The sequence below is a fragment of the Ovis canadensis genome, chromosome 3, assembly GCF_042477335.2.
Source record: "Ovis canadensis isolate MfBH-ARS-UI-01 breed Bighorn chromosome 3, ARS-UI_OviCan_v2, whole genome shotgun sequence".
Lineage (NCBI taxonomy): Eukaryota > Metazoa > Chordata > Mammalia > Artiodactyla > Bovidae > Ovis > Ovis canadensis.
The window spans coordinates 220,926,625-220,952,820 of record NC_091247.1 but is presented as its reverse complement, the minus strand read 5'-3'; the positions used below and the strand labels follow the sequence as shown (position 1 = coordinate 220,952,820).

General features: G+C 52.8%; 1 protein-coding gene across 15 annotated transcripts in view; it reads left to right on the top strand.

The window, feature by feature from the left end:
* MICAL3 (microtubule associated monooxygenase, calponin and LIM domain containing 3) overlaps nt 1-26,196 on the top strand; it is a 146,936-nt gene that overhangs the window by 62,849 nt on the left and 57,891 nt on the right. For 12 of the 15 annotated variants that reach the window (XM_069581603.1, XM_069581600.1, XM_069581598.1 and 9 more), the window contains 16 exons: nt 5,556-5,893; nt 7,255-7,462; nt 10,125-10,241; nt 10,656-10,757; nt 11,263-11,418; nt 12,308-12,408; nt 14,453-14,710; nt 14,968-15,083; nt 16,132-16,258; nt 17,075-17,171; nt 19,481-19,628; nt 21,459-21,655; nt 22,963-23,075; nt 23,164-23,226; nt 23,632-23,805; nt 25,184-25,267. In XM_069581603.1, coding sequence (XP_069437704.1) covers nt 5,630-5,893; nt 7,255-7,462; nt 10,125-10,241; nt 10,656-10,757; nt 11,263-11,418; nt 12,308-12,408; nt 14,453-14,710; nt 14,968-15,083; nt 16,132-16,258; nt 17,075-17,171; nt 19,481-19,628; nt 21,459-21,655; nt 22,963-23,075; nt 23,164-23,226; nt 23,632-23,805; nt 25,184-25,267 — 2,325 coding nt within the window. In that variant the 5' untranslated portion in view covers nt 5,556-5,629. The remainder of the gene's footprint in view (nt 1-5,555; nt 5,894-7,254; nt 7,463-10,124; nt 10,242-10,655; nt 10,758-11,262; nt 11,419-12,307; nt 12,409-14,452; nt 14,711-14,967; nt 15,084-16,131; nt 16,259-17,074; nt 17,172-19,480; nt 19,629-21,458; nt 21,656-22,962; nt 23,076-23,163; nt 23,227-23,631; nt 23,806-25,183; nt 25,268-26,196) is intronic. The other 3 variants (XM_069581605.1, XM_069581604.1, XM_069581597.1) reach the window with 1 other exon arrangement.

The window sequence follows — 26,196 nt, the reverse complement described above, 5'->3', positions numbered from 1 at the left end:
ATTCCTTGTTTTTCTGGGTTGTCGAGGGGCAGGCATCTGCATTTGCATCACTTGCATTGGCATCAGCTGTTATGTCTGCTGGTGTTTGGTTCTGACTTGGACTTTCTTTCTAGTATTTGCTTGGGGTGACAAAGGGCGGGGGTCATTTCTCTTTAAAGTTCAGTTTTATATATATTTTATTTTTTGATCCTTCAATATTTTATTTTTGTGATCCTATATATATATATTTACAGAAATTTTTTGATTGATGTATAGCTGGTCTGTGCTGTATAGCACCGTGACTCAGTTGTACACATATGTATTCTTTTTGTGTTTTCTCTTCGCTTATGGTTTATCACAAGATATTGAGTATATAGTTACCTGTGCTCTGCAGTAGGACCTTTTATTTATCTGCTCTGAGTATAATGGTTTGGATTTACCAACCCCAAATTCCTTGCCTATCCCTCTCCCTCCCCACTTCCCCTTGTCAACCATGGGTCTGTTCTCTATGAGCAGAAGTCCTTTCTGACCCATTGGTCAGCTGTGTAGGTGTTTTTCCTGAAGAAATAGGTTGTTATTGAAGAAAGTAAAAGGTTTTGAGAAAACACAGTATTGGGGATTAGTGTTGTTCAGAATTGGAGACTTGGAGGAGAACCCAGAGGTCATGGTCCACGCTCTTCCTGGCCCCTCTAGAGAGGGCTGTTTCACAGCCAGAATAAAGCTATGGGTCTGAGGGCCCACAGCAGAGTGCCGCATTCGTAGTTGCTCTTCCTGCCCAGCCGTCTGCTCTTGGATAGCCCTCCCGTTAGATAGAAGTTTCCTCTGTCACCTCCACCCACTTCTCCGCCTCCTCCTCCCCAGCCACGCAGGGACCCCCAGACAGATGTCCTTGTCAGCTCCACAGACACTAGAGTGTTTCTGCTGGAGCCGCAGAGACTCAGTCCTTGCCCTGAGCCGGCGGGGGTGGGGGGAGTGGGGATGCTCAGTCACCTGCTTGTGGGATTAGGACTGGTGGGCGGGACTAAAGAGCAGAACCAGGGAATGGGGAGGGCCACCTGGAGGCTTCTGTGTCCTCAGCATCCTGCCAAGTGTCCATCTGATGCTAAATAGGGTGGAAAGCCAGAGAATGGGGAATGAGTGAAGGCAGGAACAAGGATCATGAAAAGCTCTGCTTTCCTTCTGGTGTTGTGAGCTGCTTCCTGGGAACCAGAGAACCTTATCCCGGGGCCGTGAGGGATGAGAGGTCTGGGACCAGAGCTGGGAAGCAGTTGGGGTGACAAGGACCTTCATTCCCAGATGGCCTGATTCAGTTAGCCTCACCAGGTGAGGGACTCGGTGTCCCCATCCACAGATGATGGTGGCGCCCTGGGCGGTCCTTTTTAGAGAAACTGATCAAGACCGCAAGGCGTTTGGCCACCTTGGTCCTTGTTTCCGCAAACATGAAGAAATCTCTGTAAGTTTCCTCCCAATGACATTCTAAAACAAGCCTTCCTGTCTGCTTCCTTCTAAGGTCTGTTCAGACAAGCTGCGCCTCTAAGTGCACTAGGAAGGGAACGTCTCATAGATTCCCTCGTGCGAGTCAGCTCTGCACACATGCTGGTGTATTAGTGGTGGAGAAGCTCGGGAGAAATGTAACTAAACTTGGCTCTGATTTCTGATCCTTGAAGTATAATTGTCATTTTGTTGTTTTGATTCTCTTTCCTTTTTCTATCTTTAAAAATAAATCTCCCCCACCTCTCAAGTAACCACCCATCTATTCTAAGAGCTAGAGATTGAGTGTTCTCAAACCAGCCATGAGTCAGTGACAGCCTCTTGCTCTTATAAATAGAAACATAGACTCTGCTCCCGCGTGTTCCTCATAGGCTGTCTCTCCAGCACTTTCCTTTCCACAGCCAAGGAATGTGCTTCTGAGTCAGCAGTCAGCTGCCGAGGTTGGAGCACGCAAGGCAACGCCAGCAGCAGAAACCGCACCGCCGCGGGAGACCGAGCCTCCCTTCCTCCTCCAGCCTCCCTTCTCAGACTCCTCACTTTCCTTGTTCCTTCCTTCCACACCTTGGCTTTTCAACCCCCCGGATTTCTGGCACCTTCCGGCTGGGTTTCCAGGTCTGTAGGTTCCTGTGATCACGACTGTTGGGTTTCCCAGGCTGCTGGGACGTAGACAGCACATGGGGTGGTTCAGGAGAGGCTGGGAGAAGCACGACCTGCGTTTGACCTTCAGGAATGAGGGCATGGGGGCAATGGTGGAAGGACCTTCTGTCTGCCCTGCGGCTGTCAGCATGGACCAGTGCTGGGCAGTGCCCAGGCCGCACGCGACGTCCCGCCAGCAGAGCTGCAGAACAGGCACTGGAGTGTCTTTGCTGTGGCCTCTTGGCTTGTTGAGGAGGAAAGCTGAGGCAGCCCGAGGGAATTGATCTTGTGTAGTTTTACCTCGGGCGCCTGTCACACTGTCCCAGGAGCCACCTTCCCTCCACTTATCTGCTGTCATTAGTGACCTGGGGTGAACTCCCGTGGATGGGCACTTCCTCTGCGTGTGCCTCCGACTGGAGCCTGTTCATTTGAAAGCAGTTTGCATCAGCAGAGGGGGTGGGACGGCAGGTGTTAATGAAGGAGTTTGTGTGTGGTGAGGTTTGAGGAAATGGGCAGCTCTTTGGAGGTGTTTATTTCAAACATACATACAGCTAGGGGTGTTGGCCCACAATTCAGAGTTCTTTGAAAGTAGATGCCGAGACTTTGGGAGAGGGAGAGGCTTTTAGAAATGCATGTCGCAGGATCTTGAGTGTGTTGGGGTCAGCTGGAACACAGAGGTCCCTTGGGCTCCTTGCTCATCCTGGCAGGGAGTGTAAGGCGGCTGCTGCTCTTTAGGAACAAAGGAAAATCATTTTCTTTCTTGAGAGGCGGGATGAGAGGCGGAGCCATCAGAGTTGGTGCAGTCAGTGCTTTCTAGACACTGACTGGAGGAGTGCCAGTCACCTGGGAACACAGGTAGGCAGGCAGGGGCCGGATCGTGGGAGCCCTCTGCTGCCACAGGAATGGAGCAGATACAGCTGCAGAAGTCCCGCCCGGGGCTGGAGGCGAGGAGGGTGCCCATGGAGCACACACACTCCAACCTCGGTTTCTAGTCACTGGCTGGCTGTTCCCCTTTCCTCCACCTCTGGACGAGCACTTCCGGTTTTTTCTGCCACTTACAAACTTTGACCACCTGACATTTCTAGATGACCACTGGCTTGTAAGAAAAAGAATGGATTCTTGAGAAATTTTAACATATTTCTCTTGCTGTGTTCTACTGTCTAAAATAAACTTTTGCTTTGGGGAAACTGAAGGTTGGTTCCAGTTCATTTCTTGCTGAACTCTTGGCCACAGGGGTGCTTGGAAAGGCTGTGTTTTTAGCAGTGTGTATAGGAGGTTGCTGAGTTAGTGATGTATTTGAGATGAGAAGCAAATCAGCGTGTGTCAGATAAAAAATTACCGTCTTTGGCCTCCACAGAACAGGTCACGGCATCTGGCTCCATCGCTTAATGGCACGTAGATGGGGAAACAATGGAAACAGTGACGGTCTTTATTTTGTTGGGCTCCAAAATCACTGCAGACAGTGACTGGAGCCACGAAATTAAAAGACACTTGCTCCTTGAAAGAAAAGCTATGACAAACCTAGATAATGTATTAAAAAGCAGAGACATTACTTTGCTGACTAATGTCTGTATAGTCAAAGCTCTGGTTTTTTTTAGTAGTCATGTACGGATGTAAGAGTTGGACCAAAAAGAAGGCTTAGCATGAAAGAATCGATGCTTTCGAACTGTGGTGTTGGAGAAGACTCTTGAGAGTCCCTTGGACAGCAAGGAGATCCAACCAGTCAATCCTAAAGGAAATCAACCCTGAATGTTCATTGGAAGGACTGAAGCTGAAGTTCCAATACTTTGGCCACCTGATGTGAAGAGCCCACTCATTGGAAAAGACCCTGATGCTGGGAAAGATTGAGGGCAGGAGAAGGGGATGTCAGAGGATGAGATGGTTGGATGGCATCACCGACTCGATGGACATGAGTTTGAGCAGGCTCCGGGAGTTGGTGATGGACAGGGAAGCCTGGCGTGGTGCAGTCCATGGGGTCACAGTCAGACGCAACTGAACAGCAACAACAGTGAGAACATGAGGACTGTTGTGTCTGGTGATGTGGGAAACCCGGGAAATGGCAGTCCTTGTATCTAGGGTAAACCACCCACAGCCTCAGTTGATCTGGTTTAACTTTATAATACATGGCAAGGTGTGAGGAGAAGCAGAGTGTTACTAATCCTTTCTAAGGGGCTTCTCCTGAGAGCTTTAGGACGGAAGGCAGGTCTCTTCTGTGGCGCTGCTTCTGGATGGAGCTGGGAAGCAGGCGGGTGGCATCCTCAGCAGACAGTTGGTGGCTCCCTTCGCCCTCGGTTGCCTTGCTGGATAGTGGGTCACTCCTGTTTCTACAGGGCTGAGCTCCGGTGAGGCCCTGTGTCTCACTCAGTGGGAGACGGGGATGCATCGGGGGGCCACTCGCCTGGAGGCCGGGAGGGCTTCTCACACCTCCTTGCTCACTCGGTGGGGAGCTGGGCTGAGGGAGGCACAGTGTCCTTGGGGTGTCCGCACGTGGACCCCAGGCCACGCCTCTACGCGTCTTGTTGGCCTGCCCTGCCCCTCTGCTGTCCCGCCACACTGGCCCTCAGCCACTTGCCTCCCAGCTCTTGACAGTGCTTCTAGGTGGTGACGGTACATGAACGTGGTCCTCTGAGGCCTCCCCGCTCCCTGCCCTGGGTCTGTACTGTGTTCACTTACCTCCTCCCCCACCCACCCCATGCCTCTGTATCTCTCCAGACAGCTCTCTGTGCTGCCGCCCCTTCTGTCCGTGAGTCTCAGATCTCAGGGGTGGAAGGGGCGGCAGCACAGATGGGTGGCCAGAGCCCCGGGCAGTCCTCTCGCCAGGACTTTCGCGTGCGATCTGACCAGCCTTGAGTGGGCGGCTCCCACCTGGACACCGGGCCTCCTGGGCCTCAGCCGACTGCCCAGTGTGCCCTTCCACCAAGGCAGGTCAGATGTAGCAGGGTCAGAGGGGAGCTCGCCACGCGCCCCGCCCCAGATGAGTGTTTCTCTTTGTCACGCCTTGGCCTGGTGTCACCATTCACTCCGTCCTTCCTCTGTGAGTCTCTCTTGCAAGCCTTCCATTTTCCTTCCTCTCCGTGTCCTGTGCTTCTCCCCTGCTGGCTGACGCTTGCTCCTCCTGGAAAGCTCAGCTGTTGTCCCTTAGAGGCCCATCTTGGGTGAGGACCCCTTCCCCGTGAGGGGGCCTCTGCCCGTGTCCCCAGCCCTGTGCCTCTCCTCTCTGATGCTCAGCAGAGCGTGAGCCTGTCTCACCCGCTCGGCTGTGATGTCCCTGACAGCAGCCGCGGTCTTGCTCCTCTCCATTCCTGGGGCCGCAGACGGTGCCTGGCGTGTGGAGGGCAGGCCGCGTGTTACATTGTCTAACTGGTGACTGCTGCACTTGGAAACTGTCTCCTAGAAGATGTTTTTAGATACCGACCGGGATGTGCTAACCAACCCTTTTTCTTTATTAGGTTAATGTGACAGCGTCAGGCGGGTCCACAGCCCTCCCTCTGCCCCACCTGTCCAGGGCGCCAAGAGTGGGGACATGGAGGAGAGTAAGAATGAGGCCACGAATCGGGCCCACGTCCTCTTTGACCGCTTCGTGCAGGCCACCACCTGCAAGGGGACCCTCAAGGCCTTCCAAGAGCTTTGCGACCACCTGGAACTGAAGCCTAAGGACCACCGCTCCTTTTATCACAAGCTCAAGTCCAAGCTTAACTACTGGAAAGCCAAGGCCCTCTGGGCAAAGCTGGACAAGCGGGGCAGCCATAAAGACTACAAGAAGGGAAAGGTGTGCACGAACACCAAGGTAGGGCCTGGGGCTCCCTGGAGAGGGAGAGGGCGTCGGGCGGAGGCAGCCTGTGAGGCCGGGTGGGGTCAGCCTCAGCCTGGGCAGGCGTCAGGCTCAGCCACGTGCGGGTCCTCTGCCTGTGTTCATTCGACTGTCCCTCCTGCCCTGCTCTTACCCCTGGACTGACACAGGCATATGGGGGGTCTCAGCTGCTGAGAACAACCCTGCAGCCAGTTGACACGTGGACTGTTTGATTTTGCTGCAGCTCTGGCTGACTCTGACACTGTTAGAGGACATAGGCCACTGAGCACAGAGGTAGCCAGGCCCTGGTGGGGTCCTGTCTGCCTGGGTGGCCTGGTGCTTGGCAGAGCAGCCTCTGGACTCAGTGTCTGGTAAGGTGTACAGAGTATTGGCCAACTTGGGGATTTCCCACAGGCTTCAGACCTCCTTTCATCCGTTTTCCAGAGGCCTGTATTGATAAGCAGGGGCTTTATAAACCAAAGAATTTCTTTTGCTTGCTTCACAATCTAGAGAAATCTTAGGCAAAGACCGAAGATGTCCACTCACGCGGGCCAGAGGAGGCGTCGGGAGTGGAGAAGGATAACACATTCTGTGTTTTCCTCATTATGTAAGAGCCCTTTCTGTGAGAAGCTGGAAAAGCTAGCTTTTGCAGAAGTTGCAGATGACGTTAGGACTGCTGTTACTATTTCATGAGCCTAAGCTTGCCCTGTGTGGGTTTGTATTTGGGTAGGTATTCATACACAGAATTCAAGTAATTCAAGGGTATACTTTTATGAGTGTGCTCTGGAGTTTTATTAAGAATGGGGAGAATTTGAAGCCAGAGGCATGCCTGTCTCTCGTCTGGACTTGCATGTGAACTAGTTCCACGTCAGCCTGAGTCCTTCTCTAGAACATGGATCTTCAGAACTCTCTTCAGCACAGGACGCTCTGACTCCTGAGGATTACCTCCTGGGAGTCTTTCAAGCTGTAGGTCCATCCAGGACCCAGGCTTGCTTGGCTGTGTGTTTAGTGATCTGTGTCTCCTCAAGGAGACGGAGATCTGCTTGACTTATAAGCCTTCCAAAAGGTCTTCTCCGGTTGATGAGAGGTGACGTGTGAGTTTTATCCTGTGTTGACGTCATGGCCCGGGTAAAGATCTGCAGGTGCCCTGAGTTTCTGTCCAGCAGTGAAAGTCAAGTCCTCCTCCATCCAGAGCGCTCACAGCTTCTCTCTGAAGCCATTGTGGGTGCTCCACTCTGACCCAGATGGGAGTGAAGGCTTCTTGGTAGTGGGGAGAATAGCCCTGTGGGGGCTTTGGGGAATGGTAGTCGTGAGGTCAAGAGTGCTGCCTTTGCCCTGAAAGCAGCCGTGTCTTTCAGTGTCTCATCATTGGAGCCGGCCCCTGCGGTCTCCGCACAGCCATCGATTTGTCCTTGCTGGGAGCTAAGGTGGTCGTCGTTGAGAAGCGAGACGCCTTCTCCCGCAACAACGTCTTGCACCTCTGGCCGTTCACCATACATGACCTGCGAGGTCTGGGTGCCAAGAAGTTCTATGGCAAGTTCTGTGCTGGGGCCATCGACCACATCAGTAAGTAAGATCAGCTCTCCTATGGAATCCTGCCTCTGCCCACTTCTCAGGGGACAATGGCAGGCAGATTCTAGAAGCTGGTGTGTCCTGTCATCGTTCATGTCTGTTGTGTAGAGAGCACACTCAACTTGGAGTTGGAGTACCTGCCCTCTGGAGGTTCTGTAACCTGAGATTCTTAAGCGCCGATGTGTCTCCTGCGAAATGAGTTGAGCTTAAGGAGCTCTAAGGTCCTGGGCTCTTACTGAGCACCAGCAGTGGGTGGGGTGGGCCCTGGGGCCAGTCCGGGACACGGACCTCCAGTGTGGGCTTTGACCCTCTGGTGGTTCATAGTCCAGAGGGAGAGGCCGGAGGTATGGGCTCGCTGTGGTGCACTGCTGTGGGTGCCTCCTGACGAGAGGGCACGTGCTCTGGGGGTGGCCCTGGGGATTAGAAGGACAGACTCCTGGTCTGGCTGTGAGTGGCCAGTCGATAGTGGGATTCCTTCGTTGGGTGGTTCTTGCGAGGTCTGCAGCACGCAGGGCTCCTGCTGAACTCTGGTCCCCTCCAGGCTTGGCCTGGGCCCGAGCTTGAGTCAGTAGACATTAATGCAGACAGTGCTTTTGTTTTCATGCTGATCTGAAAAGTGGTTCAGAACAGACTGTCTGCTTTATGAGGCTGAAGTCTTGTCTGTTGATCATCACTGATGGTTTCAGGGGAGCCTTATCAAGGAGCTGCTGTTCTGAGCTCTTCAGGTGTGTCCTGTAAACATCGGCTTCAAAGCAGTTGTGCCAGTTTATCACCTGCTGGCCGACAGATGCCACATTCCACTGGTCGCAAAAGCGCTCTGTCTGTCTGTTGGGCTGTGCTGTATAAAGCATCTTGGAACTCAGTTGTGTACAGCTATAGTGTGTGCCAGCAGAGGATTTAAGGAGTCTGGGAGTGTGACTCGGGAGGGTGGGCAGTGGGGGAAGTAACTGAGATGACTTCAAGGAGGATTAGCATGTTTTCTAGCACGTTGTCACAGCCTGCCGGCACATCAGTCTTAGCAGAGGACAGGGTTGTCGCATCAGTGGGCTTGTCTGCCTTGTGCATGACAGGATTTGTCTTAGAGCCCGGACCCTCTCTCAGCAGCCCTGGGCTGCTGCCGTGCCTGCCACCTGGGAGGTACTCACTGGACGTTGAACAAATACATAACTGTCACTGTGATAATGAGCAAGATTTTCTATCGTTTTGAGCCTTAGTTCCTACACCTGTGGACCAGAGGTGGGAGGGGGGCGGTAAGAGACTGAGGCTAGATGGAGGGTGCTCCTTCAGCGTGTATGGATGTGTAGCCATCAGCGAGGTACGAGGTGAGAAAAGCCGTGCGCAGTTCAGGAGGCAGTGCAGCCCTTTGTGTCCAGTGGGAGGTGCTCCTGGGGCCCATCTTCCACCTTCTGTGGTGAGTCCTGTCAGCGCCACAGGTTCTGCTCAGTTACTGTGACTCTGAGCCCATCAGGAGGATGGGGGGCTCTGAGCACATCAGGGAGGATGGGGGGAGCTCTGAGCCCATCAGGAAGGATGGGGGAGCTCTGAGCACATCAGGGAGGGGAGGGGGGCTCTGAGCCCATCAGGGAGGATCAGGGGTCTCTGAGCACATCAGGGAGGGATGGGGGGCTCCAAGCACATAAGGGAGGGGTGGGGGAGCTCTGAGCCCATCAGGGAGGATGAGGGGAGCTCTGAGCACATCAGGGAGGGGTGGGGGGCTCTGAGCCCATCAAGGAGGATGGGGGTCACTCTGAGCACATCAAGGAGGGGTGGGGGGCTCTGAGCACATCAGGGAGGATGGGGGAGGGCTCTGAGCACATCAGGGAGGATGAGGGGGCCTCTGAGCCCATCAGGGAGGATGGGGCAGCTCTGAGCCCATCAGGGAGGATGGGGCAGCTCTGAGCCCATCAGGGAGGATGGGGCAGCTCTGAGCCCATCAGGGAGGATGGGGCAGCTCTGAGCACATCAGGGAGGATGGGGAGCTCTGAGCACATCAGGGAGGATGGGAGAGGGCTCTGAGCACATCAGGGAGGATGGGGCAGCTCTGAGCACATCAGGAGGATGGGGAGCTCTGAGCACATCAGGAGGATGGGGAGCTCTGAGCACATCAGGAGGATGGAGAGCTCTGAGCACATCAGGAGGATGGGGAGCTCTGAGCACATCAGGGAGGATGGGGAGCTCTGAGCACATCAGGGAGGGATGGGGAGCTCTGAGCACATCAGGGAAGATGGGGAGCTCTGAGCGCATCAGGGAGGATGAGGGGCTCTGAGCACATCAAGGAGGATGGAGAGCTCTGAGCCCATCAGGGGAGGATTGGGGGAGCTCTGAGCACATCAGGGAGGATGAGGAGCTCTGAGTGCATCAGGGAGGATGGGGGGAGGGAGCGCATCTCCTGCTGTCTCAGTGCTTTCGTGTGCTGGGAATACCTAACCCAAGAGGTGGACTTGGCCCTGAGTGTGTCTCTGGAACATCTGCACTGAGTCGTATTTGCCCTGGGAAAGAAAAGACGCTACAGGCATGGCTGGGAAAAGCCTGCTGCCGGTGACTTTGAGCAGCCGAGTAAACTCTGCGTGCATGGCTGAGTGGGGGAACCGGGGTAGTGATGCTGACTGTCTGTCCTGCTGAGGACCCTCACTCATGCAGTCTTCTGCCCACCCAGGTATCCGTCAGCTTCAGCTAATACTTTTGAAAGTAGCCTTGATCCTAGGCATTGAGATCCACGTCAATGTGGAATTCCGAGGACTTGTGGAGCCTCCTGAGGATCAAGAAAATGAACGTGAGTGTACAAATAAGGAGGGAAAGGGGCTGGAAGGGGTGAGAAAGATTCGATCTAGGGAGGAGACGACAGGCATCTTGGGTAGCTTTCAGAGCTGGTTGAAGGGCTTTTCCGTTTGCACAGCCTGAGTCTTTGGAGGAACTTTGATTTAATGAGGGGGCCCTGACGTAGCATGAGGCATGCTGGGTGCTTGGATCCGTTACAGAAGGTCATGTGCTGGGGGATGTTCCTTTGTGAGCCTTCCTCAAAGCTTCTTTCTCTCTTTGGTTTGTGCCCCAAGCTTTTATGCCTGCTATGTTTGACAAGGGGTTTTGTGCCAGCTGCACACCTGGGTATCTAGAGATCTGGGTTTATGAATATCTCAGGTACATGAATGGGTCCGGTGATGACCTTCATTCTGACTTTGGTCCACAGGGATAGGTTGGCGGGCCCTGGTGCACCCCAAAACGCACCCTGTGTCAGAATATGAGTTTGAAGTGATCATCGGCGGAGATGGCCGCAGGAATACCTTGGAAGGTACTTGGTGGTCTCCTCCTGCTGGTTCACAGCCAGGGAATGGTCGCCCTCCCCAAGCCCCGTAAGAGCTTGTGTCCTCGGAGTCCCCACTCCTGAGACCCCTCCTCTGGTCCCTGTCTGTGCTGGTGGATGGCAGGCCCCACCAGCTGGCTCCCAGGCACTTCTCTGGGTGCAGGGAGACAGGCTCTCATGAGCTGGGGGCACTGCAGATCTAGACCTGACTTACTCAAGCACATGGAGCCTCGCACTGAGTGCTTTGCTGGCCCGTCGGATTTCCAGGCGTGTGTTAGCTGTGGGTGACTTGACATCTTGCTGGATTGGGAAGGCTTTGGGAGGTAGACACTTTGCTTCCAGAGGAGAGCTGCCCTCAATTTCCCGTGATTCCCACCCCCCACACTCCCCCACATCCTCATCAGAACCCCTCCTATTTCTCGTGTTTGACGTGAACTTCCTGCTTCTCTGGCCAGCTCTCATCACCTCTGAAAGTTTCTTCCTTGCTTCCCAGGATTTCGTCGGAAAGAATTCCGTGGCAAATTGGCCATTGCCATTACAGCGAATTTTATTAACCGAAATACAACAGCAGAAGCCAAAGTGGAAGAAATCAGTGGTGTGGCTTTTATATTCAACCAAAAATTTTTCCAGGAACTGAGGGAAGCCACAGGTTGGTGTTAATACCTCCACAGCGGAAGGAAAGACTCTGAACCCCGCTCTGGTCCTCGTCGGGGGGCTGGCGGGGCGGGGGTGGCTGTTGCCGCCGCCGTGCTGTGGCCCTCTGCCCTTTCTGCGCCCCTGTGCTCCGCTCTGGGCGCTGGGCCATTCATGCCTCTGTCTCCTGCTCTGCTGGCTTTGGTGCTCATCGCTGTGGCTGGGCTGCTCCTCCTGCTTGAACCCCTTCCCCTGCCTGGCGCTGCGTCGCTGTGGGTGGGAGCCCTGGTTTGTTGAGAAGCAGACTGTAGGTGTTGAGTATTCTTTTTCCTGAGTTCATTTGCCTCTGAAGTAAACCACGTGCCAGATAAAAATGAGGCTATTGTATGGTAGCTTGTGAATAGATTCACTTAGACATTTTGCTGCAACAAAAATGTGTGACAAATGGCAGTTATCTGTTTTCTAGGACACAGTTTCTTGCCATTGCATCTAATTTTTCAGGTTAGTAGAGCTAACCCTACTGACTCTGCTTCCAGCACCTGGTTCTGTCTTGCTTGTGAGCGTCTAGGAGATTCCCCCGTTGCCTGATGAGTATCAAAGAGGCTTAACCTGACTCAGACCCTCTTCCTCAAGGTTAACCTCTCCCTTCTTCCCATCCTCACGTTTCTTCTTCCTGCTGATGGCTGTTGTTAGGATAACAGGGTGTCAGGTAAACGCAGAGCAGCATGAGGATGACCAAGCTTCCCTCTTCTTGTGAGCAACTCGGCAGGGTGTGCAGATCGGGCTCAGATACCTGTCTTCTCTTTCCTGCCTGGGGTTCCAGGACCCCGGTCTCTGTGGACTGATAACAGTCACCCTCCCACATCTCAGCAGACCCTCACGTGGGTGTCTGTCCTCTGTCGCAGGGATCGACCTGGAGAACATTGTCTACTACAAAGACGATACACACTACTTCGTTATGACCGCCAAGAAGCAGAGCTTACTGGACAAAGGGGTGATACTGCATGTGAGTCATGGGTTTCTTTTAGACCTCTTTTCATGTGTCAGGACATGTGATTACCAAGATAAAGAATTTTATTGTCTGATCAGTTTTTTTTGCAAAGTCATTAAAATGAGCAACTCAATCATCTCCTAGGACTGTGCGTTTTGTAATCCTCTGATGTTTTTTAGTTTAACACTTTAAAAAACCTCTTATTTTGGAAAATGTCAAGTGTGAACAAAAGTGGAGAGACTTGGGTAATGAACCCCCTTGTGCTTCTTATCTAGCTTCACAGGGATCAGCACGCGGCCAGCACTGCCTACTCCCCACTCCTGCGTGGGGCTTTGCAGAGCAATCTCAGGTAGCATTTTGTGCATAAATATTCAGTGTAGTTTTAGTGCTTAGGTTTGTGGCTTATGGTGCATTCCCATGTGGCTGATGATTGGTTGGTTAATAAGTTGTCCTTTGGGAGAGGGTTGTAGAGCAAAGGGGTTATAGAGGGAAGGGAGTTTGGTATTTCTGGGAGGCTCAGAGCAGTTCTGGCTTTACTGCGGATCTGGTTACAGCGGCCCAGGGAACAGAGCCTCGGTCAGGCTTTATTTGGACCTCTTTGTGGCCTGACAGTGAGGACTCTTGTTCACCCAGAGTCAGGGCCAGCGAAGCCTTTTTTCCAGATGACTAATTGTGTGACATTCCCCGAGACGATGACCTGGAAATGGAATCAGAGAGCCACAGGTGGATGGTTCCTCCAGAGATGGTTCCTTAGGAGAGTTTCTTAAGTCTTGCTTGGTCTGGCTGGTCTGGGTTTGAGAATTCTGTTCCTGTGATGATGTGCTGACCGAGGCCCCTGCGGTCCCAGCACAGACTCGTGGCTGAGTGTCCGGGTGTCCCAGCTCTGCAGGGTGGTGATGCGTTACACTGCCGCTTTGCCTTGGGCAGTGCTGGGGAGCAGGGAGCTTGCCCGCAGCAGTCTCCTCTTCGGGGGCCTCCTGTCTGTGTCTCAGCCCCGTGGCCTCTGTGTGTGTGAGAAGGGAGCAGAGCGTGGATGCAGCCGGTGCCACCAGAGTGTATCCAGAGTGGGATATACTCAGCTGGATGTTTCACCGGGAAGAGATACTCATGAGCCTGCTAGTGCGCCTCGGGGCCAAGCTAAGACTTGACATCTACTGTCCTCGTCAGGGCTATGGTAATCAGTTGACATTATGTTGGAACAATCTAGAATGCCGCAACCTGATGTACTTTTCCTTTCTGTGTTTTTTTTTTTTAGCGCGTAGGGTGTGTGCCACTGAATCCTGAGCCCACAGTGGCTACTCACTAAGTATTGAACAAACCAACTTGAGTGTGCATGTTTGCCCTTTCCAAGTTGTCTGGGCAGCTGGAGGTGCCCTCAGGGACACTTGGAGAGCTCCAGTCCCCCTTGAGGAGGAGGCCTGGTCAGTGTGCAGGAACCTCTGGAGCAAAGGAGTTTCTCAATCCTCTCTATGGAGAGCCCTTTTTCTCTCGTCGTTTCCCTTTGTTGGTGGATTACTGTGGGGCCTTCCAGAATCCCCTATATTCTTTGGAAAGCTTTTGTTCCGTCCTCAGTGTATCTCTTGCCGGGTCCCTGGGCTGCTGGTGCCCCCACCTCCTTATCCGTCGGGCATGGAAGCTTTTGGGTTCTTCCTTTGGGGTCTATGGGAGACGTAGGTTGAGTGTCCTGTGTCGTCCAGTTGCTGTCAGAAGAGGATGCTTACTGATAGCAGCCTTAACTGGGGATGCTTTTCAGTTTACAAGGCACCATCCCACGAGTCATTGTATTTGATGTTTAGAGCAGCTCTGTGAGGTGGAGTGGACTAGACTGCACAAGTAGGGACTTGTTCCAAGAACGATGGAAAAGCAGGGACTGTTTCTAGGTGGCAAAACCTGTGTTCCCTTAGAAACAAGCCCCCCACCCTTCCCAAATTTGTGTGGAGGACTTACTTTGGAACAGGAAGCCACTCTCGGGGCAGGGAAGGTGGTGTGGCCGTAGCCAGTGGGCACCTATGCCCCTGCCTGGGCTTTCCCTTGAGCCTCCCCCCATCTCTGGAGACAGGACTACGCTGACACGGAGCTCTTGCTCTCCCGGGAGAATGTGGACCAGGAGGCCCTGCTGAGCTACGCCCGGGAGGCAGCCGACTTCTCCACCCAGCAGCAGCTGCCGTCGCTGGACTTCGCCATCAACCACTACGGGCAGCCTGACGTGGCCATGTTCGACTTCACATGCATGTACGCCTCCGAGAACGCGGCCCTGGTGCGGGAGCACAACGGGCACCAGCTGCTGGTGGCTCTGGTGGGGGACAGCCTCCTGGAGGTGAGAGCGGGTACTAGGGGGGCAGCATGACTAGGAACATGGGGTCCCAGGCTGGGAGCGTCTGTGTTACCCTGCCATGTAGAGTCCAGCCTGGGGGCTCAGGGCCTGCTGAGTTAGGGTTAGGACCTGCCAGGTTGTGGAGGGGAAGGGCAGTATGTCCTGCCAGAACGTCCTCTCAGGGGCAGAGGCTTTCTTTGCTCAGGGGTTTAGTTTCCCTCTATTAAAAGGTAATTAATTCTCTGTTTTCTATCTCCTAGCCTTTTTGGCCAATGGGAACAGGAATAGCCCGAGGCTTTCTGGCTGCTATGGACTCAGCCTGGATGGTGCGTAGCTGGTCTCTGGGGACGAGCCCCTTGGAAGTCCTGGCAGAGAGGTAACCGCAGGGGCCCTCCGCGATGAGATGGAGCGTCAGTTGCAGGCTGGGCTCAGGTTTCTCCTTCTTAATTGATGATATATTCTTATTTAGGAGAAGAAAGGTAAGATAGGTATTCATAAAATCATAGAAACCTACCGGTCATCTCAGTGATGTTCTCCTGTCACTCTCCAAAGCAAACTCTTCCAAGCGGTGTCTGAATAAAAATTCAGACATTGAAGGATGTTCTCCGATTCCTCTGTGACAATTATGTAAACAGGGGTATGAAAATCCTGTGTCAAGTCCTTCTTGTCTTTGAACTAGAGAGGCTAATACTAATGAAATCAGCGTGGTAGCTGGGGATGTACTAACTTAGAACTAATTAAAGATAACCTTTGAATTCAAAGGAAGACACCAAACTGCTTGTAAACATTTCTCAAACGTCAGATATTTTGAAGCAGATAATGTGAATGAGCTAAGACCTGGGCTTTGCATGCTGATAAAGAACAAGTGCCTTGACCAGAACTAGAGAAAGAGGATGTACTGGGTGAAATTTGGGGTTCATATCATTTTAAGTCTGTTACATAAGGTTCTCTAGGGTCACAGTTACCTAGGGGGTCACAGCCAGGAAATAGCAGTGCTTCGAGGCTGGGAAACCTGGCTGGTCTCAGGGGTCACGAGGGTGTGGAGAGAAACTGGACACATGCTGTTGAGAGGGTGGGGTGTGTGGGAGGGGACCTTTGGTGGCAAGTTTTTTTCACCAGTGACTTTCTTAAAAATTTAGTGAACTTGCCGAAACAGAGCACAGTAGTAAATTAGATTTGGGCTTTGCTTTTGCCCACAGCGGTGTGCTTGCCTTTCATGCTGGGGCGTAGCAGTCTGGGGCGTAGCAGTCTGGGGCCTATGGGGTCTTGGAGGTGGAGGGGATGGGAAGCAAGGCTGATGTGGGGGTGGTGGAACCCCATCCAGGAGGAAGGTTGGCCCTGCCCTGGGCTCTCAGAACACAGAAATATCATCAGAGGTGTTTCTGTTACTGTAACTGCTCTGAGCATATTGTTCGTTGTTGCAGGGAAAGCATTTATAGGTTGCTGCCTCAGACCACCCCTGAGAACGTGAGCAAGAACTTCAGCCAGTACAGCATTGACCCTGTCACCAGATACCCTAATGTGAACGTCAACTTTCTCCGGCCGAGCCAGGTGAGAGTCCCTGGCCAGTTGGGCATGTCCTGGCCACTGTCAGGCCCGGTCAGACCCTGTGGATACAAGCATACACAGCCTTCCTTATGAACCAAGTGACGTCTCCCTGAGTTGGCTGAGGAGGCGTTTTCCATCAGCAGATGGAGCAGCCAGGGCGGCGGGTGTGCAGTGACGAGCAGGGCACAGCCCTGGCTCCCTGGGCAGGGCGTGTGGTACACATCTGTGTCACTGCCACCAGTCACTGTGACCGGGCCCTCCCCTCCCCTGCATTTGTCTCCTCGTCTGCGCCACGGAGACCACCACCCCAGCTCCCCGGGTCTTTGTGCTGCAGACAGGACTGGTCCCTTGAGAGGATTTGGGAAGATAAGACTCTCTGCAAGTAAAAAATACTGTTGTCCAGCTCACAATGTCTGAAGCCTTGTTATTGCACCAAGAGTGACATTTCACAAAGCACAATAATTCCAAAGAGTCCAACAACGGCGAGAAAGCAGCTCATTCAAGATATCTGTGTCCTAGATTGTACACTGGGCCTCTATGTTTAGGGGCGAAACCTGCTGTTACCGGGCAGGAGTCATGGCCCAGCAGAGACTAAGCAAGCCCCTCCCGCTGTGGCCAAGTGTCTCTCTATCACAGGTTCTCACAGTACACGTGCGTGTGTGTGTGTGACCCACTGCATCCCAGAAGGGGTGAAGGTTGGCCTTATCCCTTCTGACCACACTTTGCCCAGGTTTTCACTGTGGTCATTCTGTTCTCAGGTGGGCCTTGGTTCCTTGGTGTGTGATTTCCCTTCTTAACGGCTTATAACCTTCCTGCCAGGTGCGCCATCTGTATGATACTGGAGACACAAAAGATGTTCATTTGGACATGGAGAACCTTGTGAATTCCCGAACCACCCCGAAGCTGGCCCGCAACGGTGAGTCCTGCTTCGGCCTTTCAGCCAACTCAGCGTGTTCTGTGCGAAGGCTGGGCTCCGGTGCGCACAGTGCTCATCAGGACTGGACGGGATGTGACTGCTCTGCCCCGTGATACACAAGTCAGCCTCACAGCCAGGAAACAGCAGCGCTTTGAGGCTGGGAAGCCTGGTCTCAGGGGTCACGCAGGTGTGGAGAGAAGCTGGATACGTGCTGTTGAGAGGGCGGGGTGTGTGTGCAGGGGCCTTTGAGTGCACATGCCAGCCAAGGTTTGCGGGGAAGGTCTTAGCGAAGAAGCTGTGGCCTGGAAGCTGAGGACCACGAGCCTGCAGGACACAGTGGTAGAGGCAGAGCCCATGCTGTACTTTGTGTCTGGTGAGGCCTCTGAAGAGTTCCTGGGGAGGAGAGTGGTCACTGCAGTGGGCCAGGCAGAGAAGGGCACCGGGCCGAGTGGGTAGTCAGGGCTGCGTCCATGTCGGGTTCACTGGCCTGACGTTGAGGCTGTGGATGAGAAAGGAGGCTGCGTCCAGTCAAGCCGTGCCCATTGGTGAAGGATGTGGCTTGCCATCTGAACTTGGGTTTCAGTGCCTGAAATGGGGGTGCCTATTGTGCCTCGCTTGGGCTATGAGGACTTGGGGGCATGGTGAGGTGTTCACTGCAACACTTGGTGTACAGCGGGGTGTCAAGAGTGGTAGTCGGGAGTATTAAGGAGCCAGAAGCATTGAAGAGCCTGAATAAGGAACTGGGGCTGAAGGTTTGAGTTCTGTCGTGGGTTTCTTGAAGTTGACGTGCTGTTGGAATATCAAGATCATCTTCCTTGAAGGCAGAGAGTGTGTCTTGTTTGGCCACCCCATACGGCTTGTGGGACCTTAATTCCCTGACCAGGGATTGAACCCGTGCCCTTGTCAGTGAAAGCAAGGCATCCCAACCTCTGGACTGCCAGGGAATTCCCCAGAGAGTGTGTCTTTGTTCACTGTAGTTCTGGAGCTTGAACTATTGAGGTTGTCCAGTACATACTGGACCACTGGACACAGACTTGGGAAACATCTGAATAAAGTTAATCTAGGAAGCCAAGAGACTTAGACGAGGACACTAGCATTGCTTCTCTGTGTCATTTCAGGATTCATTTCCCTGAAACACTTAAATAAAACAGGCTTTTTAGAAATGCGGTTTTAATCTTATGTTCAAAAAGCACTTAGTGACCCAGTACAAGGTTAAATATTTTCAGCTGCCTAAAGTAAGGAATAGACCTTCTTGGACATGAATAGGAGTTACCAGATTCTTCTAAATGCTCTGTTAGACTTCCCTGGTGGCTCAGACGGTAAAGCATCTGTCTACAATGTGAGAGACCTGGGTTGGGAAGATTCCCTGGAGAAGGAAATGGCAACCCACTCCAGTACTCTTGCCTTGAAAATCCCATGGATAGAGGAGCTTGGTGCATGGGGTCGCAAAGAGTCGGGCACGACTGAGCGACCTCACTTGCACTTTCACTTTTCTAAATGCTCTATGTCAGGGCTCTTCTGATGCAGCTATGAAAGCGGATTTTTATGACAGCTCTTCATGTTTTAGGAGACACGTCAGTGACCGGAAGTGTCCCCGGATGTGCGCTGTCTCTGCGTTGAGTGTTTCAGGGCATGGCGGCTTGTCTTGCTGAGGGCTCAGCCTGCCGCTCTGGGGTCCTTGCCTTCGCCTGTGTGATCCTGCAGAGTTGCTTTCACTTGGAAAGTGCAGGACCGAACCTTTCTTCTTGGGTCCGCCAAGTGTTGCTTTGCAGGGAAGGCGTCTCCTCTCCCAGCTGCTGCCAGCTCTCCAGGGAGATCTCAGGGCCACTGGTGTGAAGGTGTCAGCAGGTGGTCATTGCCTCAGCATCTCTGTCCTGGAGAGCCGCCAGGACCCTGGGCTTCAGCGTGCTTGGGTCCAGGTCACCCACGGGCAGCCTGTCGTCTGTCCGGGGCATGGACGTTGACCTCAGAGTCTGGATAAATTGGGAGTTTCTTGCCTAAACCTAAAACTTCATGGGAATTCCCTGGGGTTCCGTGGTTAGGACTCTGCGCTCTCACTGCTATGGTCCCACGTTCAGTCAGTTCAGCAGTCTCCCTATTGAGGAACTAAGATCCCATAAGCCACACCGTGGAGCCAAGAAAAAAAAAAAAATTATATAATACCAGTTAAATAGCTTCTTACTTTTGAAAACCAGTGACGGCTATTTTGTCCCTCCCTTCAGTAGTTTTTCAGACTGGTTACGTGGATTCTCTGTCAAGGCTCCCAGGTGACCACATCTCCAATAATAACGTTGTTGTTGTTGTTCTAGAGTCTGTGGCTCGTTCCAGCAAGCTGCTGGGTTGGTGCCAGCGGCAGACAGATGGCTATGCCGGGGTGAACGTGACGGACCTCACCATGTCGTGGAAGAGCGGCCTGGCCCTGTGTGCCATCATACACAGATACCGCCCTGACCTGATGTGAGTCCAGGCTCGACCTCATCCGTATTCCCCGAGCTCAGGTGGCCCTTTCCTAGAACAGGACACGTAGCGCAATGCTTCCTCTGCAGCTTGTGACTGGTCTTGATGTAGCCATGTTTAAAGCTCTGTCTCTCAGGCGCTCTGTAGCCCGGCCCAGTAGTGGCCAGCTAAGTGTATAAGTCTCCACACTTGCAAGGTGGACCCCCCAAGCCTGCTAACATCCCATGAAGGGAAACCCTGTTTCCTGGCCCCAGCTGAGCTTTGCACACAGCTAGCTCTCTGTCCAGTGCTGCTGGTCACAAGGAGAGCCTGGCCGGGTGGGGCCCGAAGCACGTGTGTCCCTCCTGGCAGAGCAGCTGCTCCGTTCAGTGGGGCTTGCCCACATTGTCAAGCCCGTGACGTTCAGGTGGCCTTACCTTCCTGTGTGTGCCATTTCCTCTCTTGGGCATCCTGTGCTCATCTAAAGGCAGACTAGCGCAGCAGGACGACCCAGGTCAGCTGGTGCCTGGTGCACCCAGCTGCCCTTGCAGGCAGTCCTTACCATGGAAGCCAAACAGGAAGATTCAGAAATGAGCGGAGCACGTGGGATTATTTTGACTGTCTGTGTCCTTCCATCATTAGGTTACAGGCCCATTTTTGTGTATGTTTTATTTCAATGATTACCTAAGGAATCCTGAAAGACCTAGTTCCCATTTATGCTAATAAAGCAGCCTCACCTGGTGTTTAGAAATGGGGATTTCTGATTTGCTTGGATAAGGTAAGTGACCTCTGGCACCCGGCCCCTGGCTCATGCAGAGGTGGATATAAAGCGGGTGGAAGTAGGACCTAGTCACCCTCTCCGGGGGCAGCTTGAGGACGACTGGTAATGGCACAGGAGTGCTGAAACGGCCAGGCGAGTCACTCTGCTCCAGAGGGCTGGGCTCACAAGCACCGGAGGGAGCCTGGCCGGTGGGCGGGGCCACACTTTTGTTGAATGGACCGAAGGGGCTCCGGGGGCCTGGGGATTTCCTCCTGATGCACACAGAGCCCGGGGTCGTTAACTTGGCACTGGTCAGGCTGTATGTAGTGCCTTCACTCAGGATGCGGCCTCCATAGTTTAATAGGCTTAATATACAGGGTAAAGGAATTTAGCAAAGGAAAAGTTACACAAGTCAGTAGGTTAACGTAAAATAAGGCCCGCTCAGTTAGTCTGAAGTCACCTATTGAAGGAAGCTATCAGTCTTGACTGAATAGCAGGAAGCCTGAAACCCAGTGGGAAGTGTTCGTTAATCTGAGTACTTAGGGAAACTCAGGGACTTAGCAATGAAACAACCTTTTGAGGAAAGTTTTGGAATTTCCCTGTGAGCAGATGGCCGAGTATGATTCACTAGAGCCGACCTAGTCCATCAACAGCTTGTCAGCTCCGTGGACTCAGGGGTGATGGCTCCAGGCTTTTTAAACACAGCCTCATCCAAACAGGGCCTGTTCCCTGTTGCGCATGAGGTTAATACACGCGGACCACACGCAGGTGCAGGGGAAGCAATAAAAACAGCTCCTTTCCTTGAGCCTACATTTTAGTAAGAAGTTTACGTTATTGGAGAAATGTTTTGTTTTCCAACTTTTCCCTCTTGTCATTTGTGGGTAGATCTTTAATCCGGTGTTCTTCCGGAGGATGATTTGATTTTGTTAGTAAGAGGAAGCAAGCTGAGAAGTGAGATAGGTTTGCTGTCATAATTTCACTGAGGTCCTAAACCCGGGCTTTTAAATGAGTACTCCACGATACAGTGTTTTCTGGTCTGGGGCTCTGTCAAGTGTGGTCTTGACATGTCTTCTTCATCCTGTTCCTCATAGAGATTTTGACTCTTTGGATGAGCAGAATGTGGAGAAGAATAACCAGCTGGCCTTCGATATTGCTGAGAAAGAGCTGGGCATTTCTCCCATCATGACAGGCAGAGAGATGGCCTCAGTGGGGGAGCCGGACAAGCTGTCCATGGTGATGTACCTGACCCAGTTCTACGAGATGTTCAAGGACTCGCTCCCCTCCCGAGGTGAGGGTCCCCAGGGCTGCTGGGTGGGTCCCTGTGGCCCTTGTTCCATCAGACCTGCTTCTCTGCAGGTGTTGCCAGGCCCTCCTTCTGACCCACCTTTTGGTCAGCACACCTGGAAATGTGGAGTCCGTGAGCGTTCCTATCCAGAGTCTTGTCCCTTTCTCTCCGAACCAGCCTCTTTGAAAAGTGCTTTTGCTGTGACCTGGGCTTTCTCACTGCCCTGTCTCTGTGGCACTTTGCAACCCAGTCTCTGCTCTGGCCAAACTGTTCTTCGTAGTCACGGAGAATCACCAAACGCATACCCTTCCCCCTTCTCACCTCTCAGGCACTTGGCTGTTCCGTGTTGTTCAGTGCTTAGAACGACGTTTGTTCCCTTGAAACTCTGTCTTGCTCTTGGCTTCTGTGATCCTGGACCACACTTGCCTCATTCTCGTTCCTCTGTGACTGTTCCTTCTCTGGCTGCTCTTTCTTTTCCTGCTTTTTAGTGTTTCCAGAAATCTTCCCTTGGCCTTCAGGCTGCTGGGAAACAGATTAAGTAAGCATCATGATGCTTACGCGTGTTGACCATGGTACCTGACCTGGTTTGCACCCCATTGCCTGCCCTGTTCAACTGGAGGCAAGTCACTAAACTTCCCTGTGCCTCAGTTTCCCCTTCTATAAAATGGGGGCAATATGTATATGATTAGATTGTGAAATGCTGAAAAGAGTGTTTGGCGAATGGAAGCACTTACATAAATGTTAGTTATTTCAATTATTATCTCAGCGTTACTGTTGTCACTAATAAAATGTTGGAATCCCGAGATTTGAGGTGCCGTTTTCCGGCATCTTCTAGCCATGTACTTGTAGACCTCTGAGGCTTTTTCTTGTTAGAGATACAGTTCTTGCGACAGAAATCTACAAGTCTAACATCAGTATGCCCGTCAGGGAGAGCCCTGCTCCATGTGAAGCTAAGTACAGGTGTCTGCACACCGCAGAATGATGACTTGGCTTGCACCTTGTCTTCCCCATGTCTCTCCCATTCTATCTCTGCTTGACCTTTTTATCCTCAAAGTGAGGCTTTGGCGCTCTGCTGTGACCCACACGCACAGGCAGACTGCAGTTTTTGAAAAGCAGAAGCAGAGGATTTTGTGACTGAAGTTGAGCGGGGCAAGTGTTGGTCCTGTTTGTGTGCACGGAGAAGAGAAGGCCTAGCGTGCAGGCCTCTGTGCATTTTCTCGGGCGTTCTTGCTAGGTTCAGAGCACCCTGGCCCTCCTGCGGGGAGGCTCCCTCAGGGCTGTCCTTGAACACTGCTGATTTCTGCCTTCAGATGCCTCAGACCTGAATGCGGAGGAGAGGGCTGTCCTAATAGCCAGCACCAAGTCCCCCATCTCCTTCCTGAGCAAACTTGGGCAGACCATTTCTCGGAAGCGCTCCCCCAAGGTAAGCGGACGGGATTTCCTCGAGCTGCAGAGCTAGAGATGAGGTGCAGAGAGTGAAGGAACATGGTTTCCCTCTGTTCTTGGTGCAGGACAAGAAGGAAAAAGACTTGGATGGTGCTGGGAAGAGGAGAAAGACCAGCCAGTCAGAGGAGGTAAGAGAAATGTCTGGGGTTTGCCAGAGCGACTGTACTGTGCCTCTTCGTGGCTTAATCCCCCAGTGTCCAAGTTAGTATTGCTGGACCCTTCCAGTTCATCCGCGTGAGGTGGGTGGGCACGGATGCTTCCTGTGGCCTTGTGCCTCTGTTCTCTGGAGAGCATTCCAGGAGCACATGCGTGTGCACGTGGCCTTCCTTTCTCTGTGCATGCACATGGTAAAGGGCAAGCGGCCTTCTGGGGATGTGGCCACACCAGCAAAAGCCGGAGCGCCTCTCCATTGCTGCCCCCGCCCTGAGTCCCATCTTGAGAAGAGAACCGCGAGGAGCGCTCTAACATGCCAGGCCCGGGGGGGCAGGAGGGCTTTTCTGACACAGGTGGTTCTCGGGGCCCATATTCCTCAGGAGGACACACCCCGGGGCCACAGAGGAGGAAGGCCCACCCTAGTGAGCACGCTGACTGACCGGAGGATGGACGTGGCCCTCGGCAACCAGAACAAAGTGAAGTACATGGCAACCCAGCTGCTGGCCAAGTTTGAGGAGAACGCGCCCCCACAGTCTGTGGGTGTGAGGAGACAGGTAGGCCCCACTCACCCACCGGGACCTGGTCTGGCCTCAGAGGAAGGGGCTGGTGAGATGAGGAATGTCCCAGACCCCCTGAGGGCTCCGGGCTCGAGGTGGCGTCTGTGTGGGGAGGGACTGGGGTTACTGTCGTCACCAGGCAGGTCCCAGGTGTCTGGCAGACGCCCACCCAGGCCCTTTGCAGCATGGTGGGGTCTTGGTCTCTGCACGTAGTTGTGTGTTCACATGCATACATATATGAGTAATAAACCAGCGCTTGCCCGATCAACCTCAGTCACAGAAACCTCCGCTTCTGCTTTTTGAGGAAAATGCTGAAAAATATAATGTTGGTAATTAAGGCCCCTATAATGTTATTAACGCTTTCCCATGTTTCTTTCGGGTCTTCCTTCAGTGCGTCTTCGTTTTCACAGTTGAGGTCATTGTTGACGTACACTTTTCTGTTCTGCTTTCTTCCTGTAACTTTGGGCAGTATTTCCATGTTCCAAACTCCTTACAAGTCTCTTCCAAAGTGTGCGCTCTACACCTTTCTTAACCCTTCTTCTGGTGCTGAATGTTGACTTGTTTCTCATCGCTAATGATAAGCACAGAGGTAAATACTCTGGTGATAAAGATGCCTTATTAGACTGTCCTTGACGAGGTCAAGAGTGGGCATGTTGTCAAGATGCTCCGTGGAGTAACCTCACTCCCCTGAGTCCTGCTGAGGGCTGGCCGGCAATGTCTGTCCGGTCTCGTCTCTCCTCTTGCTCATCCAGAAGTCACTGTCTTCTCCCGGGAGGAAGTGCTGGCATAGTGTGGTCCACACCGAAAGCTTCTTCCCGGACCCCTGGTGCTTAAGCGCATGTCTCTTCTTCACCTTCTCCACGTCGACAGCCCCTGTTCCTGTGGTCCAGGGCAGGGCCCACCACATGAACATCTTCTCACATTTGGTGCTCGCTCAGATCCTCACGCCTCAGGCATCGGTGCTGAGGAGCCTGCAGCCCAGGCCCCGTCCCACCTCGGGAACATGGGATGCTGTCCGCCAGAGGAAGTTGGTCCTCAGGAGATGCACGCCTCATTTTCCAAGTGGCAGTTAGTGGTTTAGGCTCAGAGCAGTGAGCTTGGGGAAAGGATACTCAGAATTACAGCTCTGTCTATCTTCTCCTTTGCATTTGTTTTTGACCTAGTTGGGGGTTTGGTTTTTTTTTTTTAAAGTGTAACCTATATGTCTTCTTTATAAGTGTGCTTTCTAGAATTAATTCTGTGAGCCCTCCTACAGGTCTTAGGTGTGTGTCTGTGTGCTATGAGAATCTTCTTCGTGTCTTCTACCTTAATGTGTGTGTTTTTGTTTTTCTGTCTCCATGTGCTGTCCCTCCCCGCACTGGCCTGTGTGTTCCAGCCGACACAGGAGCGTGGGGTCAGCCAGCCATCCCGCTGCCTGCCCGAGCAGGGTCGCTCTGCTCCCACCCCCCAGTGGAAACAGGTAAAGGAACTGCCCGGGCCCAAGCCTTCCCACCCGCTCCTCCTCTGAGCCAGCTTGGTGGAGGCCTCACTGGAGCCCCGGGTAGGGATCTGTGCGCATTTGAGTAGACTCCACGAAGATTCAGCAGAGAGTACTGACAGTATCAGGCGTCCCAAATAGCTCAGTTGCTAAAGAATCTGCCTATAATGCAGGAGACCCTGGTTTGATCCCTGGGTTGGGAAGATCTGCTGGAGAAGGGATAGGCTACCCACTCCAGTATTATTTGGCTTCCCTTGTGGCTCAGCTGGTAAAGAATCCGCCTGCAGTTTGAGAGAACTGGGTTCGATCCCTGGGTTGGGGAGATCCCCTGGAGAAGGGAAAGGCTACCTGCTCCAGTATTCTGGCCTGGAGAATTTCATGGACTGTATAGTCCATGGGGTCGCAAAGAGTCGGACACGACTGAGCAGCTTTCTCTTTCACTAACAGTATCGCTTGACCTCTATAACCCTTCAGTTTTGGGAATCCAGTGAGCAGGCTGGGCTGTTTGTTTAGTGCTGAAACCAGCTGGGACTGTGTGGTGAGGTTCCAGAGTCTTTGGGGTTTTGCTCTTATAACCTTTGTCCCAAGTTGACCTTTAGCTGACTCATGTCTGCATGACCCTTGGAGGACCATCCTGAGTTTGGGGCTTGGGGCAGTGGGTCTTTCCTGTTAAACAGGAAAATGTTATCCAGGTAATAGTTTCAAACTGTGGTTTGTTTCCTTGTTTCAAATCATGGACAGCGATCTGTACGCTTTCTTGGTGTTTTAGCTACATTTAAAATATCCTTTTTAGAAATTTTCACTAAAGTTTCTACAGAAACTCCTGTAGAGCGACTTCTACATGGTAGAGTAGGGCAGAGAGAGAGGAGGTGGCGCCTGGTGGTCACAGGAAGCCCATCAGCCACGGGAGG